This window comes from Westerdykella ornata, assembly GCF_010094085.1.
Source record: "Westerdykella ornata strain CBS 379.55 unplaced genomic scaffold EI97scaffold_6, whole genome shotgun sequence".
NCBI classification, from domain to species: domain Eukaryota; kingdom Fungi; phylum Ascomycota; class Dothideomycetes; order Pleosporales; family Sporormiaceae; genus Westerdykella; species Westerdykella ornata.
The window spans coordinates 35,496-48,073 of record NW_022986856.1 but is presented as its reverse complement, the minus strand read 5'-3'; the positions used below and the strand labels follow the sequence as shown (position 1 = coordinate 48,073).

At 54.9% G+C, this 12,578-nt stretch overlaps 5 protein-coding genes across 5 annotated transcripts in view; 2 read left to right on the top strand and 3 right to left on the bottom strand.

Moving 5' to 3' along the window:
• Positions 1-252: 252 nt before the first annotated feature.
• On the bottom strand, positions 253-1,487 carry EI97DRAFT_415255 (uncharacterized protein; the record flags this gene model as incomplete). The annotated part of the gene is made up of 3 exons (XM_033796853.1): positions 253-1,079; positions 1,162-1,402; positions 1,457-1,487. The coding sequence occupies 3 exons, from the start codon at positions 1,485-1,487 to the stop codon at positions 326-328; spliced, it is 1,026 nt and encodes a 341-aa protein (XP_033655249.1). The 3' UTR covers positions 253-325.
• A 152-nt stretch (positions 1,488-1,639) lies between these two features.
• Positions 1,640-2,693, top strand: EI97DRAFT_270972 (uncharacterized protein). Its single transcript, XM_033794277.1, has one exon. The coding sequence runs from the start codon at positions 2,036-2,038 to the stop codon at positions 2,606-2,608; it is 573 nt and encodes a 190-aa protein (XP_033655248.1). The 5' UTR covers positions 1,640-2,035; the 3' UTR covers positions 2,609-2,693.
• An 86-nt stretch (positions 2,694-2,779) lies between these two features.
• EI97DRAFT_373843 (NIF-domain-containing protein) lies at positions 2,780-4,461 on the bottom strand (the record flags this gene model as incomplete). The annotated part of the gene is made up of 4 exons (XM_033795415.1): positions 2,780-2,992; positions 3,042-3,140; positions 3,199-3,348; positions 3,400-4,461. Coding segments are annotated over 4 exons (1,524 nt in total), but the record flags the coding sequence as incomplete, so codon positions are not given.
• A 2,514-nt stretch (positions 4,462-6,975) lies between these two features.
• Positions 6,976-10,692, top strand: EI97DRAFT_431800 (kinesin-domain-containing protein). The gene is made up of 6 exons (XM_033798020.1): positions 6,976-7,124; positions 7,186-7,342; positions 7,390-7,758; positions 8,233-8,358; positions 8,423-10,047; positions 10,098-10,692. The coding sequence occupies exons 1-6, from the start codon at positions 7,101-7,103 to the stop codon at positions 10,263-10,265; spliced, it is 2,469 nt and encodes an 822-aa protein (XP_033655246.1). The 5' UTR covers positions 6,976-7,100; the 3' UTR covers positions 10,266-10,692.
• The window catches only part of EI97DRAFT_270942 (uncharacterized protein), a 2,220-nt gene continuing 220 nt past the window's right edge, over positions 10,579-12,578 (bottom strand). Inside the window, exons 1-2 of the mRNA XM_033794276.1 lie at positions 11,436-12,578; positions 10,579-11,318 (exon numbers count right to left, since the gene is read on the bottom strand). The exon at positions 11,436-12,578 is cut by the window's right edge and continues 220 nt beyond it. Coding sequence (XP_033655245.1) covers positions 10,709-11,318; positions 11,436-12,466 — 1,641 coding nt within the window. The 5' untranslated portion in view covers positions 12,467-12,578 and the 3' untranslated portion in view covers positions 10,579-10,708. The remainder of the gene's footprint in view (positions 11,319-11,435) is intronic.

The following is a 12,578-nucleotide window of genomic DNA, read 5'->3' as shown; positions in this document are numbered from 1 at the left end:
GGGTGGCGGGCGTGAAAGATGAATAAAGATTGCTGGGGGAGGCCGGCAGGGACCGCGTCTGGCGCGAAGCTTGTTGCTCGTGGAGCTGCAGGCTGCAGGGATGCCCAGGTGAGCTTCACGCGGGTGCCTAGACCAGACTCGGAGCTCATGGGAGAGGTTTCAGTTATCACAGCTCCAAGGAGCAAGTTCCAGCCCTGGAGACCTCGGGAGGTTGCCGGTGTGTGAGGTGTCACATGTAATCGTTAAAGATATGTCTATTCTGAGCATGCTAGCTAAAACCCAACACTACACCTCCAAAATCACCCCTTCCCACATCTCCTCACCATCACCGCACAGCCTCTCTCCTTATCCACAGCTTCAAGAAATCAATCTTTTCCCTCACCCCAAGCCCCACCCTCTTCACCCGTCCCAACCTCGCCAGATCCTCCCCAACTCTATCCAGGATTCTCTGTTCCTCCTTCGAAACACTCTCATCCTCGCCCTCCTTGGCCCGATTGCGCAGGTGCGGACTATCCCAAATATTCGTATCGTAGCCCTTCCCCGCTGTATCCGCAGCGCCTGCTGTAGACCCGGGGTTGTCGATGCTGGGGCTGTTGTACACGCAGCGCGCGATGCGGACGCGCATGCAGTGCGTGGGCTTGGAAAGGAGCCTCCAGACCCAGGATATGTAGTGCCTAGGGACCGGCGTATTGATGTCGCCTGGGGTATAGCGCAGGCTGATAGGGTAGATTCTGGTCTCGGGGTCCGCTGTCAGGAGGCTTGGGCTCAAGGGAAGGATTCCGCGGCCGTTGGTCGTTGTGCATTCGGGGAAGACGCAGATGATGCGTCCCGGGTGTCTTTCTAGTAGTTCTTTTAGGGTGACTAGTTTGCTTGGATCTGCGGGCTCGAGCGTAGGGTGCGAGAATGCGAGAAGGATTGCTCGTAAGAGGGATATAGGTTCGACTTTCCTGGTCCCTGGGTACGATCGCGTAAAGATGGGGCTGAAGATGGCAGCGAGGTAGAGGGGGTCGAGAGGACTGGTGAAACTGCTTGCGATGATGGTGCCGGCTTGCGGAAGATGGGTTTTAGCCTTCACGCCTCTACAGCATCAATGTCAGCCATAAGCGCATTCGTGGGGTGATTTGTACAACTGCTTGCAACGTGGAGCCAGACTCTACTCACCCCTTCTTGACCCCATCGACTTGCAAATCCACCCACCACACTCCAGGTATCAAGAGCAAAATCCACAGCACACACTTCCTAATCGTGGGCCCCACAGGCACCCCATCCAGAAAGACAAAATATAGCAGCGAGAAACTGATCACAAGCGGCAATCTGATCAGAAAGAGGAAGACGTGAACCGGTGTCCAGAGAGCGCTAGCCGCTGGTGTAGGAATGGGGAAAAAGGGCGCAATTGCGGTGCCTGGCAGAGGATACAGTCAGTCAAGAGATATGTGGGCATGTCGACAACGTATACCTCTATCTCTGAACTGCGAGTATTTCTCCATTGCGATCTTGAATGGTGTCGCGCTATCGGTCCATGAGGCGTATGGCGCAAGAAAAGGCAGGCGAAGCGCAGATTGCGGAGAGCCTTGATTTTATGCGGTTGAGTATGCTATGAAGGTTAGGTGATCGGGTTTGGCATGTGAATTTGGCCGGGCGCCAAGAGTTTTTCTCAAGTGTCGTCATGCCCAGGTCGAGCTTGAATATCACCTAGGCAACATCGGTGCTAAAGCTAGGTAAAACATGCTTCAGCGTTAACGAGTATCTACTAAGACCGCTCCATATAGGCAATATAAAATAAGTAGCTTGCAGTTACCATCTGCTTCTCTTACAAATAGGAACGAATAGCATAGCAAAAAGAGGTGACGATCCCTTTTACGCCCGGGTCAAAGGGCATCTTCCAGCGGCAAGCAATACAAGGCAATGTGGCGACCATGTCCGAATTCTCAAATAACTCTCAGTTCTCCCTCAGCAGCCAGCCGGGTACACGTCTTTACTAACCAAACACCATCAAGCAGCACTGCAAACGGAATTCGATAATGGAAGGGTCAGAATGATAGATTTCTCAACGCGAACCCGCCTGCAATGCTATACCAAGGATGGGGAAAGAAGAGGAAGAGGACGAAGAAGAACAAGGCAAGGAAAAGGGGGAATAGTTTGTGTACATAAGAAAAGGGAAAGCAGCTTTTTGAATGCCTCGCTCCGCCGCATCTACTACTGCTCCCGCCTTCCGCTGCTTCCAGCATCGTGTGGTTACATCCACCGTACAACGGCAGATCGCGGAATGATGAATGGCAATGTCAAAATTAATACGAATCTTCCACAGCCCCTGACGACCACACGCCTGCTCCCGCCCGTTCCTCTGCCTGACCTTGCGGTCCCGCTCCTCTTCTTCGTTTGCTTTTGGACCAAGGAACGACGAACGAATATTCATGGCGATGGACTCGGAAGTAGATGGTCTTTGGATTATAAACACAGTCTGCGCAACGCTGATAGCCTAGAGGCCGAAAATGAGTTGGGGTATAGTGTGATGCCGAACATGAGAGGAGTAACGGTGGGTAGCGCCGATAATGGATGCATGTCGCCCGTAGCCGCGACCAGCGAGGCGGCACAGACCCGTATGTGACGCAGATTACAAATTCATTACAAGGGTACATGCCCGAGGAGTTCCAGGGATAACTTCTTTCTCTTTCCGAATCGATCCAAGTTGATATGCTCCGGCGCTGAATGCAATATGACGTAGAGCTGTAAATGATCAGGTGAGGTCCGCAACATGGGTCCAGCAACACAACGGGCCTCATAAGGCGACATCCAAAACCAGGCTTACATCGCCGACCTGTGGTCCGGCAAGATCCTCGAGGACGGGAATCAAGTCCAGCAGTTCGTTATCGTGAGCGTCCGAAAACCAGCTGCTGATGGGAACTGCATGCTGAGGGTGGAATATGTAAGATGTGGGAGAGTTGTCGATGATGATGGTCTCCTTCAGGTCACGACCAATTTGTGAAAGGTCCTAGACACGGGTGAGCTGCGTGCATGTGGCATGAGGATTGCCAGCTTACTTTGACGTAATTGCCCTGGTGGTTGTAACAACTCTCTCTGAAAAGTCGATGATGGACGACGCCATGGATGTCCAGTTGGTCGAGCAGCGGATCGCCGTACTAGACAGAGTTAGGAAAGGGAGAACTGGCAGGAGACTGTCGCAGATGTGTAGCTTACCTTGGAAACAGATGCGGTGAACACGACCACTTCGTACAGCTCCCCAACCCGTTTCATGAAAGCATCTACGCCAGGCCGCTTGATAACGTACACATTGTGATACTGGCCCTCGATTTCAACAGGGATGGTGAAATCCGCTTGATGGAGAATCTACCCTCTGTTAGCACTTTGTCCCGGCAACACGGCGGACCACTTCATTACCTTGAAACTACTGTGGACCAGAGTCTCATCCAAATCCAAAACAAGGCATTTCTTGCCTTTGTGTTCAGGCCTTATAGGTGGTAATAGGCTCTGTTTGGCCGGGAACACTTCAACTTCGGACTGCCTTCGACCCTCGACTTCCTTGTCGTGCTGCTGCAGCGGAGGTGGTGGAGGCACCTCTGGGACTGTAACGTGCTTTTGGGTCTGTTCCACGGTCGCTAGCTCCTCTGCATGAACATCGTCTGAAGAGAGTGGGACATCTCTCATCTCGAGGTCGTTGTCTCGCTGGTGCTGCTCGGGAGTTTGATCATGGATCAACTGCTCACCCTCAACTGAGGGTCTGCGTTGTGTGGGCGAGGGCACGGGCGTCGGGCCTTGAACTCCGATCTCTGGCACGGCCATAGCCTCTGTTCGCCCTGAGTGGTTGGGCAGGGGCGGAAGTGGTTGTTCTTGACTCTTTTTCGCTGAGGATGTTCGAGTTGTTATTCTTGGGGGACCGTCGGTGGAAGGGTTCCTCTCGGTAGCTCCGCCACCGTGCGCGGCCTTTTCGCGTTCTACGCCATATGTTTCACCGGTCTTCTCGTCCACCGGACGCTTTGAGTTACCTGTGCTCGACTCCAAGGCGCTTTGCTCCGGCTTCTTTGCTGGAGCAGACTGAGTAGTCCGCGTGGGCTTGACGCTGCTGGTCTGCTTCACGTTTTCGGTGGGCTCGTCGTCGAGTGTTCCTTTCGGGGCGAAACACGGTAGGCACGCGAGCAGGCCGCCCTTCTTCGCTCTACTGCTCTTATTCGAAGAAGCCGGGCGAGGTTCGGAAACAGGGACTGCGGGTGGGGGATCCACCTTCTCCGTTGTTGCAGCTTTCTGCTGCGAGCGTTTGCTGCTGGCGGTGCTGCCTGCCCTGCGCCTGCCGAAGCTCCGCTTAGAACCCCGATCAACACTGTCCGAATCAGCCGCAGTCGCTCCGCTCAGCCCTGTCCCGGTGGGTGTAGACTCGTCGTCTTTCGAGTGCGACGAAGAGCGGGGGATGCTCAGGAAAGAGCGCTTCTTCTTGGGTTTTCCTTCTGTGCCCGCTGCGCTCTCGGCGGTTGAGCTGGAGACTGTTTTCTGAAGCTCCTCGGTCGAGGAAGCGCCTCGGGACGAGGAATGAGGGGGGCTGAGGGTGGTGTTTGAGGTCGAGGGATGGGTGTGCGGTGCTGCTTGATAGGAGTCAGTAAAGCAACCGAGGACAAGCGAGGAACAGCGGGTGGGTCGCAGACATACCGGCGCCGTTGAGAGCGTCTGGCCGAGTATCGCTGACGGGAGTCTTGTCGGGGGCAGACCCGCTGGCGTCGACAGGTGCGGCTGCGACGTTGGAGCTCATTGTCGAGCTGTGGTGTGGGATAATAAGAAGGGGTAGGGAGCTATAGGCAGCGCGGCGGGGGAATAGGGACTGGACGGCGTGGTGGAGTTGTTGGCCTCGTGGGTCACGGATACCCGAGAATAGCGCGCGCGCACGGCGGGCGAGGCTCGCTCCTGCAGCGTCTGGGGCAATTCCGGGGGAGTCGGCAGGGTGGCGGCCGTCGAGGTCGAAGTCGCGCAGGCTGGGGCCCTGACGGCGCGAGGGGAGAGATGGCGACCGATGAGCGATGCGAAGGGCGCTGCGCAGAGGAGGGAGAGGAGGAGGAGTGACAGGCGAGGTGAGGTGAGAAGAGAGGTTGTAGGGGGGCGGCAGGCGGTTGCGATGGGGGTGCTGGGGGTGCTGGGGGAGGAGCTGGGCCAGCACTGGGCCGCTGGGCGGGCGAGGCTGGGGGTGTGATTCGCCAGAGACGGGCGGAAATGAGCTTGGGGAGCTTGCTCCCTTTTGTGGGTGTGCGGGATGAAGTCTGACTGAAGAAGGGGAGCAGGAGGAGATGCGGGCGGGCTCTAGGGCTGCTGATGAGTGATGGATGATGGGCTGTGGTGATGTGATGAGGTACCTCTGTACGGAGTAGTGAAAAATGGCAGAAGACAGATGGCAGCCAGCACTTGTGGGGGGTCAGGGAGCAACAGCAAAAGACAGTCGCCGCTCCACAAGATACTGTGTACATCGAGAAGTAACAACAACCAGTTGGGACGGCCAGCACGGGGGTGAACAGCGCAAAGACGAGCAGACACACAACGATAGGGAATGACTGCACAACGCCAGCAACAATATGTAGCAATTCACCGTCCTTTCCAGGCTCGCTTTCGTCGCTCAACCACGCCCATCAACCCGCACATTATTCAATGTTGCAGATGCCCCCGTGGGATTGGGCTGGTGGGTGCAGCCCTGGTGAATTGCAATGTTTCTTGGCATCGCGCCTAGCCCGCCTCGGTTTAGCCCCAGTCCAGAAGCCGATATCCATATCCACCATTATTGACATACCCATGCTTCTATCAATTCCAAGCTTGCCATCAGCAGACCTTTCTCAGAACGTACCAAGCAGCCCCTAGTTGGACAGTTGGACATTGCGTGCCTCCATCCAAATCACACAGTGAAAGCACCCGGAAGACATGCGCAACCACCACCACCAACAACAAAGCGTGTCCCTCTGCGGTCCAGAAAGAGCTGGCCGTTTTTCAGGCCAGCTGCTGGAGTCTGCAGCCACACCACGGCGGCTACGGGATGGTCCTTCTGAACCCTGCGCTTTGCCCAACCTATCACTGTTGCCCTTCACCGGCCTTTCCCTGCCGACGACCCTCTTTTGCCGAAAGACCCCAGCATTATAATAGCATCCATTATAGGCCTCTCAGCATCCGCACGTCGATGTTCTCGTGCTCCCGACAGGAAAGTCATTCGATGGGTTGTCAATCTCTTGACTGCCATCTGTAAAACATCACAACCTCGATTTCGAGAGGAAAGGCCTCGTAGAGCCTGGGGATCTGGACTGTTGAGCTGCTTCTTATATCTGTATTCGCTGTGAGACATATCCTAAATACTGACCGTAGATATTACTCTCCTATCTACAGTTGCAGTACCACAACGCATCCATCAGTGGCACAGATCGAGACTGACTCTGGACGTGATACGCTGAAGGTCCTCCGTTAACGTTACGGCTTCTCCTTTGTGTACAGCAGGTAGAATACAAAGCTCGACCATCCTGCATCCTCGCCGTTTGGAGAGCGTTTGGCTTGGCTCAAGAGTACGTAGTCATGTTTGTATCTCTGCCCTCGCAACGCCAGTTCATCGGATCCGCAAGGCCTGTCCCATGTAATGTAGGTACCTCTACGTCTACGGCCTCCAGGTTCCGACTGCCACCTTGCAATTGGTCACCTACAACAAGTATCAGCTTGCTCAAGAAGGGAACCAAGCATTCAGCACACCGCAGGAATCATGTGAGCTTATACCATGAGATCCCCAGCAAGGCAGCGCTATAGACTTGCATGCATATTTTCGGGTGTTCTCGAATATTTCCGGAACTCGCAATCGTTACGCAGTCTACTTGGGAAATTGATGGCGGCCGTCAGTGGGTGCACGTGTTCCTTGGCACGCTAGACTGAACATTCTCTAGCGTGAAAGCAGGGATCTGCTCTGTTTACCAAACAACAACTGAGACGCTCGTCACCAGCAACGGAGCAGTAACGCTCCCCACGCCAACATTTAGGACATTCGTTGCTTGTCGCGGTTGGTTATCATACGACCGAGATATGGTTGATTAGGTCTCTCTCATTGCCCAAGACGTAGCGCATTGCATACTTCAACCATGGACACAGGGGCAGAGAATCCGGTACGGTTGCGATAACTTCCGTCTTTCGCAAGATCTCCAAATCTAACTAGAACAACATCAGGCCCCTGTGAGAACGGGGTTGAGACCTCCCTCGAAGATAATAATGCCGTCTTCACCATCACGACAGGGCGGCCTCAAAGACATGTCCGATGCTGCCGTCAACGCTCGCGGCACCATGGCCCCTCCGCTCGGCCCTGTCAAACACAAGCTAGCAGCACGTAAGTCAAGCTCTATCAGGATGGAGTGACGTTTTTGACACTGCTAGTCCCGGAACCACCGTCAAAACGCTCCACCATGGCGGACCGGGCCACCGAACCTCTCAACTCGAAACTCCCAGCTCCTCCCAACTCCCGGCCCGTCGGCGCTGCCACAAAGAAGATGGCGGCGAATGGCACGCGCGGCTTTGCTTCCTCCGCTAACGGTGCTCCGCGTTCGAACTTGACAAGGCCGGCCTCTGCCTCCTCCTTCAGCGGCAGCGCCAGTGTTGGATACAACAGCAAGGTGGCGAGTGGGAACCATTTCGGACGGAACAAAGCATTCGCTGGGCATGGGCGGAGCAAGTCACAATACTACAACCCGCGGTCAGCTTCATCAATGACAGATCGTGACGAAGATCCTAGGCCTGAACGGCAAGGTGCATACCCTCTTTCTATTTCTACCAACCCCTCGATTTCTCGACATAATTTCCTTGGGCCTATCTATTCTTCTCATTCCGGGAGGGTCGTCTCCACACCAACGAGAACGAAGAGAGCTGTTTCGGCAACATTAGACAGCTCTTCTCGATCTTCACGTCTCTCCACGCCGGCGAGCTCAATGCCAGAAGATCCTACCCCCAGCGGTTGTGCCGACCTTGTCGATGGTATGTCGGCCCTGTCAGTGGGCTTGTCTACCGTGGATGCACACAAACGGGGCGGGGGCTGTGGAATAACTTCTGGCAAGAACTCAAGGCCCTTTTCAGCTATGTCTCAATCGTCCCTCTCAACACTCCCTTCTCATCAACCAGTCAATTCAGTCTTCAAAACCCCATGTAGACCACGTCAAAAAGCTCATTCTCCGTCAAAGCCCGCTCCTCGTTTTTTGAACAGGTTCACTGACACTCTTGCTCCAGTGTTCGACACCGAGAGCCGGATGGAATCCATGGAACGCGAATTCGCCGCATTCAAACAGAAGATGGAGGGCGAAGCGTCCCAAGCTAGCGGTCTGAAAGAGACCATCAAGATTTTGCAATCCAGAGGTACCTGTTATCATTCGTCGCTTAAACCCCTTGATTCGGTTGACATGGCTAACTCTCGTATTAGTCAGTGAATTGGAGGCCCTCCGAACACAACTCACAGCGCTGAATGAGGAGCTCAAAAGTGACCTGAAAGATGCCAAAAGCTATATGGCATCGGCGAACATGGAATTAGAGAAGGCGAGACGCGACCATACCTTTGAAGTTGATGACCTCCGTCGGAAGTACCGAAGCGAAATGGAGGACATGCAAGATCGCTACCGTAAGGAGGCGGATCGAACGAAGAGGGACAATGAGGAAGCCGCCGAGAAGGTGCGGAAGGACTTTGAGACGCAGATCGACAAGCTCCTCAAGATGCATAGCGAAGAGCTCGCTGAAATGGAGAAAAGATTGAGGAAGGAAGTCGAAGAGGAGCGGAGCAGACGCATGCGCGAGACTTTGGAGCTGCAGACGGAGTACAAGATGAAGCTTCAAAACGCCGGACTCGAGGCAGACACCAAGGAGCGCGAGATCCTAAACGTCAAAGGAGAGCTCACGAACGTGCAGGCGGAGCTTGATCGAGAGAGGACCTTGAAAACAGGATTGCAAGCGCAACTGACCGAAGCCACAACATTGAACCTGACCCTGGAGGCATCCAACAAGGCCATGAAGGAGAAGATCAACTTCCTTGAATCCGATAGCCAAGCACAGTCTCAGGCTTTCAACGATCTCCACCGCCGCATGCAGGAGGCTATTGAGGCAGCAGAACTTGCGAACGAGAAGCTCCGTCAGGAAGAAACTCTGCGGCGCAAACTGCACAACCAGGTCCAAGAGCTCAAAGGGAACATTCGTGTCATGTGCCGTGTCCGACCCCCCAGCGAAGCAGAAAGCGAGCCAGCTAAGATCACGTTCCCTGATGCCGACACGGACAGCAAAGAGGTTGCAGTCCAGGGTCCAGAGACAAAGAGTGCGCTTGGTAATGTCACTACGTCAACGTACTCTTATTCCTTCGATCGTGTATTCGGACCCAAGTCGCAGAATGCCGAAGTATTTGAAGAGATCAGTCAACTGGTGCAGTCTGCCCTGGATGGCTACAACGTGTGTATTTTCTGCTATGGCCAAACTGGGTCAGGCAAGACATATACCATGTCTTCAGACGACGGCATGATCCCGCGTGCAACGGCGCAGATCTACGCCGAAGCAACGCGGTTGGAAGAGAAGGGCTGGAAATACAAGATGGAAGGCAACTTTGTCGAAGTCTACAACGAGACGTACAACGACTTGTTGGGGCGATCAGAGGACCTCGACAAGAAGAAGCTTGAAGTCAGGCACGACATGGCCAAGAAGCAGACTACGCTGGAGAATGCAGTTTCTGTTGAATTGGACAGCCCGAACCGCGTTGAGGAGATACTTAAGACGGCCAGTAAGAACCGGAGTGTGGCGGCCACGAAGGCGAATATGCGGTCGTCTCGCTCGCATTCGGTCTTCATCCTCAGACTCGTCGGCGTCAACCACATCACCGGCGAGCGAAGCGAGGGCACGCTCAACCTTGTCGATTTGGCGGGGAGTGAGCGGCTGGACCACTCCAAGGCAGAGGGTGCGCGATTGAAGGAGACGCAGAATATCAACAAGAGTCTGAGTTGCTTGGGAGACGTGATCAACGCGCTGGGTTCGGCGAAGGAGAGCGCGCACATTCCGTACAGGAATTCCAAGGTACGCACACAAGTGAAGAATTGACAGGATTGAAAGCTAACTTGCTATAGTTGACGTACCTGCTCCAGTACTCGCTCGGCGGAAACTCCAAAACGCTCATGTTCGTCATGGTGAGTCCGCTGCAGGCTCATCTGCAGGAGACCATTACCAGTCTCAAGTTTGCGACGAAGGTGCACAATACGCACATTGGGACGGCAAAGAAGCAGACTCGAGCTTAGGGAATGTTCCTGGCCGTAACAGCGTATGCGGAGAGGTTTTCGAGGAATCTCGATGGCGAGCTTGCACGCCTGGGTCGAGCCGAGATAGACGATTTGGGTACCATGGACTCATCCTGGAAAGGATGGATGGAGTCAACACGAGTGAGGTTTTGATGGGTTCTGTGCAATAGTTCTGCAGCGACATGTGTCTTTTCTATGCAGTTTCATGGTCGACTTGTCCAATGGAGTTTATTGGGGGAGTAGTGTGGCATATTGTACATAGCCCATGGCTAACTACCCGCTGGATCAATCATCTATTTGTAAGCGATGGTTAAAGTCAGAGTCATGCCTTGGTTCACTTGGGTCATTGTTTTCAACGACACCCTCTATTCATTTCTTTCATCTTGGCTCGTTTGCCCACTCTATACTCCCCGATCTGCTGCTACCGGGGCTCCGGTGATAGACTATCTAACTTGCTCTTCCGCCTTTTCCAATCCTTCCACCCACGCCCGAGCGTCCCGGTAAACGGGGTGGTCTTCTCCGAGACAGATTCTATCCAGTTGCAGTCCCCGCTTCGCCATGTCGAGTATCCTGTTCGCGTTCTCGTTCTCGTTCTCGTCCTTGTTCTCCTGCGCGGCAAGGCCGACATTTCCTTCTGCGTTGCCGCCCTGCTGCTGCTCCTGCTGCCGCTGCTGCCGCTGGTCCAGCATCATGCGAGCGACGCGGTAGTACATACTCGCCACCTCCCTGCCCGAGATACCCTGTGTTTCGAGCATGCGGATGAGGCCGAGCGTGAGGTCGATTTCCTCCTTGAGTAGAGTGTTCGCTTCCTCCTTGAATTCTTGCCTCGCATCCATGTTCTCGATGCCGTCCTCGTCCGTTTTCTTGCTGTTTGATTCGGCCTGGGTCAACGTGGCAGCATCTTCCCTCCTCTCTTCTGCCTCATCTTCTTTCATAAACGACGATTCATGGCCAGAAGCAGACCAGTCATCACAACTCCCATCCGGCGCATACCCGCCCATCATCTCCATTTCCAACCCCATCCCCAAATTCCCTCCACCCACATCCTCACCACTCCCCTCTCCTCCCGCCCGTACCCCCAGCCTGCCAACCCCAAACTCCACCATCCGCCCCCTAACACCCCTCCTCTCCTCCTCCCCCCTCGCCGCCTCCACACTGCCCTCCTCACACGCCGCGCATCCGCAGACGAAACCGTATCCCTCGCGTAACTTCCTCTGGCGCTCGGCGCGCAGGGCGAACGTCTCGGGGAGGTAGGAGATGAGGATTTCGGCGCCTTGGGGGATGGGGTGGATGGCGTGGAGGGTGAGGAGGGGCTGTTCTTTGGAGGATGAGGAAGAGGGCGGGGGAGAGGGAAAGAGAGAGGGAGAGGGAGATGACGAGGGGGAGGAGGAGTGAGAGGGAGAAGGAGAAGGGTTCCAGTTTACCTGCGCATTCGGGACGCACGCGTGGTTGACGCGGGCGATGTGCGGGAAGAGGGATATGGAGATGGAGGATTGGGGTTGCGTTTGGGTGTCGGTTTGGGTGTGCGTCTGCGTTTTCATCGCCGAACCGGAACCGGAGTTCACATCTGCTCGTTCCTCTCCTCCTCCTGATCTCTTTCCTCCCAACCCCATCAACGACGGCGGTACCGCGGTCGAGAGGCGAAAACTATTACTCCGCCACACATCCAAGACCCTCTTATTCCTCCCCCAGCTCTCCCAGTGCCGCTTCCAGAACCCCAACATCATCCCCCGCCCTTTATCTTTCCTAATCCCTTCCTCTTTTCCCGCAAGTGTCTCCCCCCAGTCACGCCTCGTCGCTGTATTCATGTGTTTGAGCGTCCAAAGCCCCGCCTCGATCCACCGACCCAGCCAACTCACTCCTCTCCCCGGAAATCCGCTTAATTCGAGGAACGTTGATCGTTGAGCCAGAGAGAGACGCGTGTGAAACGCGGTAAAAACCTCGCTAGCGCCCGGCACGACTTCCGCGTCTCGCGTCCGTAGCGTCGAAGACGGCGCCGGTGCACATGTTCCCGTCGCCATTTCAGAAGGCGAAGATGCAGACGCTCCCACCCTCGACGCAGGAGGATCCCGCGCAATCGCTGCTGTGACGGGTAGACTGAGCAGCGGCGCCTCGGCTAGGATCCGCGTCCCCTTTGGGATGAAAGTGGTCGCGAAGAGGCCGAGGCCTTTGGATGGGCCGGCGGGGCGGAGGGCTATCATTTCGTTTTTTGCTTCGGTTTCCGGTTTCCGGTTTCTTTCTTTCTTTCTTTCTTTCTTTCTTTCTTTCTTTCTTTCTTTCTTTCTTTCTTTCTTTCTTTCTTTCTTTCTTTCT

Excerpts from the sequence above, each read along its gene's own strand:
- EI97DRAFT_431800 (XM_033798020.1), top strand. The coding sequence starts at position 7,101 with ATGGACACAGGGGCAGAGAATCCG. Across the intron at positions 7,125-7,185 it reads ACACAGGGGCAGAGAATCCG|GCCCCTGTGAGAACGGGGTT; the intron begins GTACGGTTGCGA and ends GAACAACATCAG. Across the intron at positions 7,759-8,232 it reads TCCTAGGCCTGAACGGCAAG|TGTTCGACACCGAGAGCCGG; the intron begins GTGCATACCCTC and ends CTCTTGCTCCAG.
- EI97DRAFT_270972 (XM_033794277.1), top strand. The coding sequence starts at position 2,036 with ATGATAGATTTCTCAACGCGAACCCGCCTGCAATGCTATACCAAGGAT.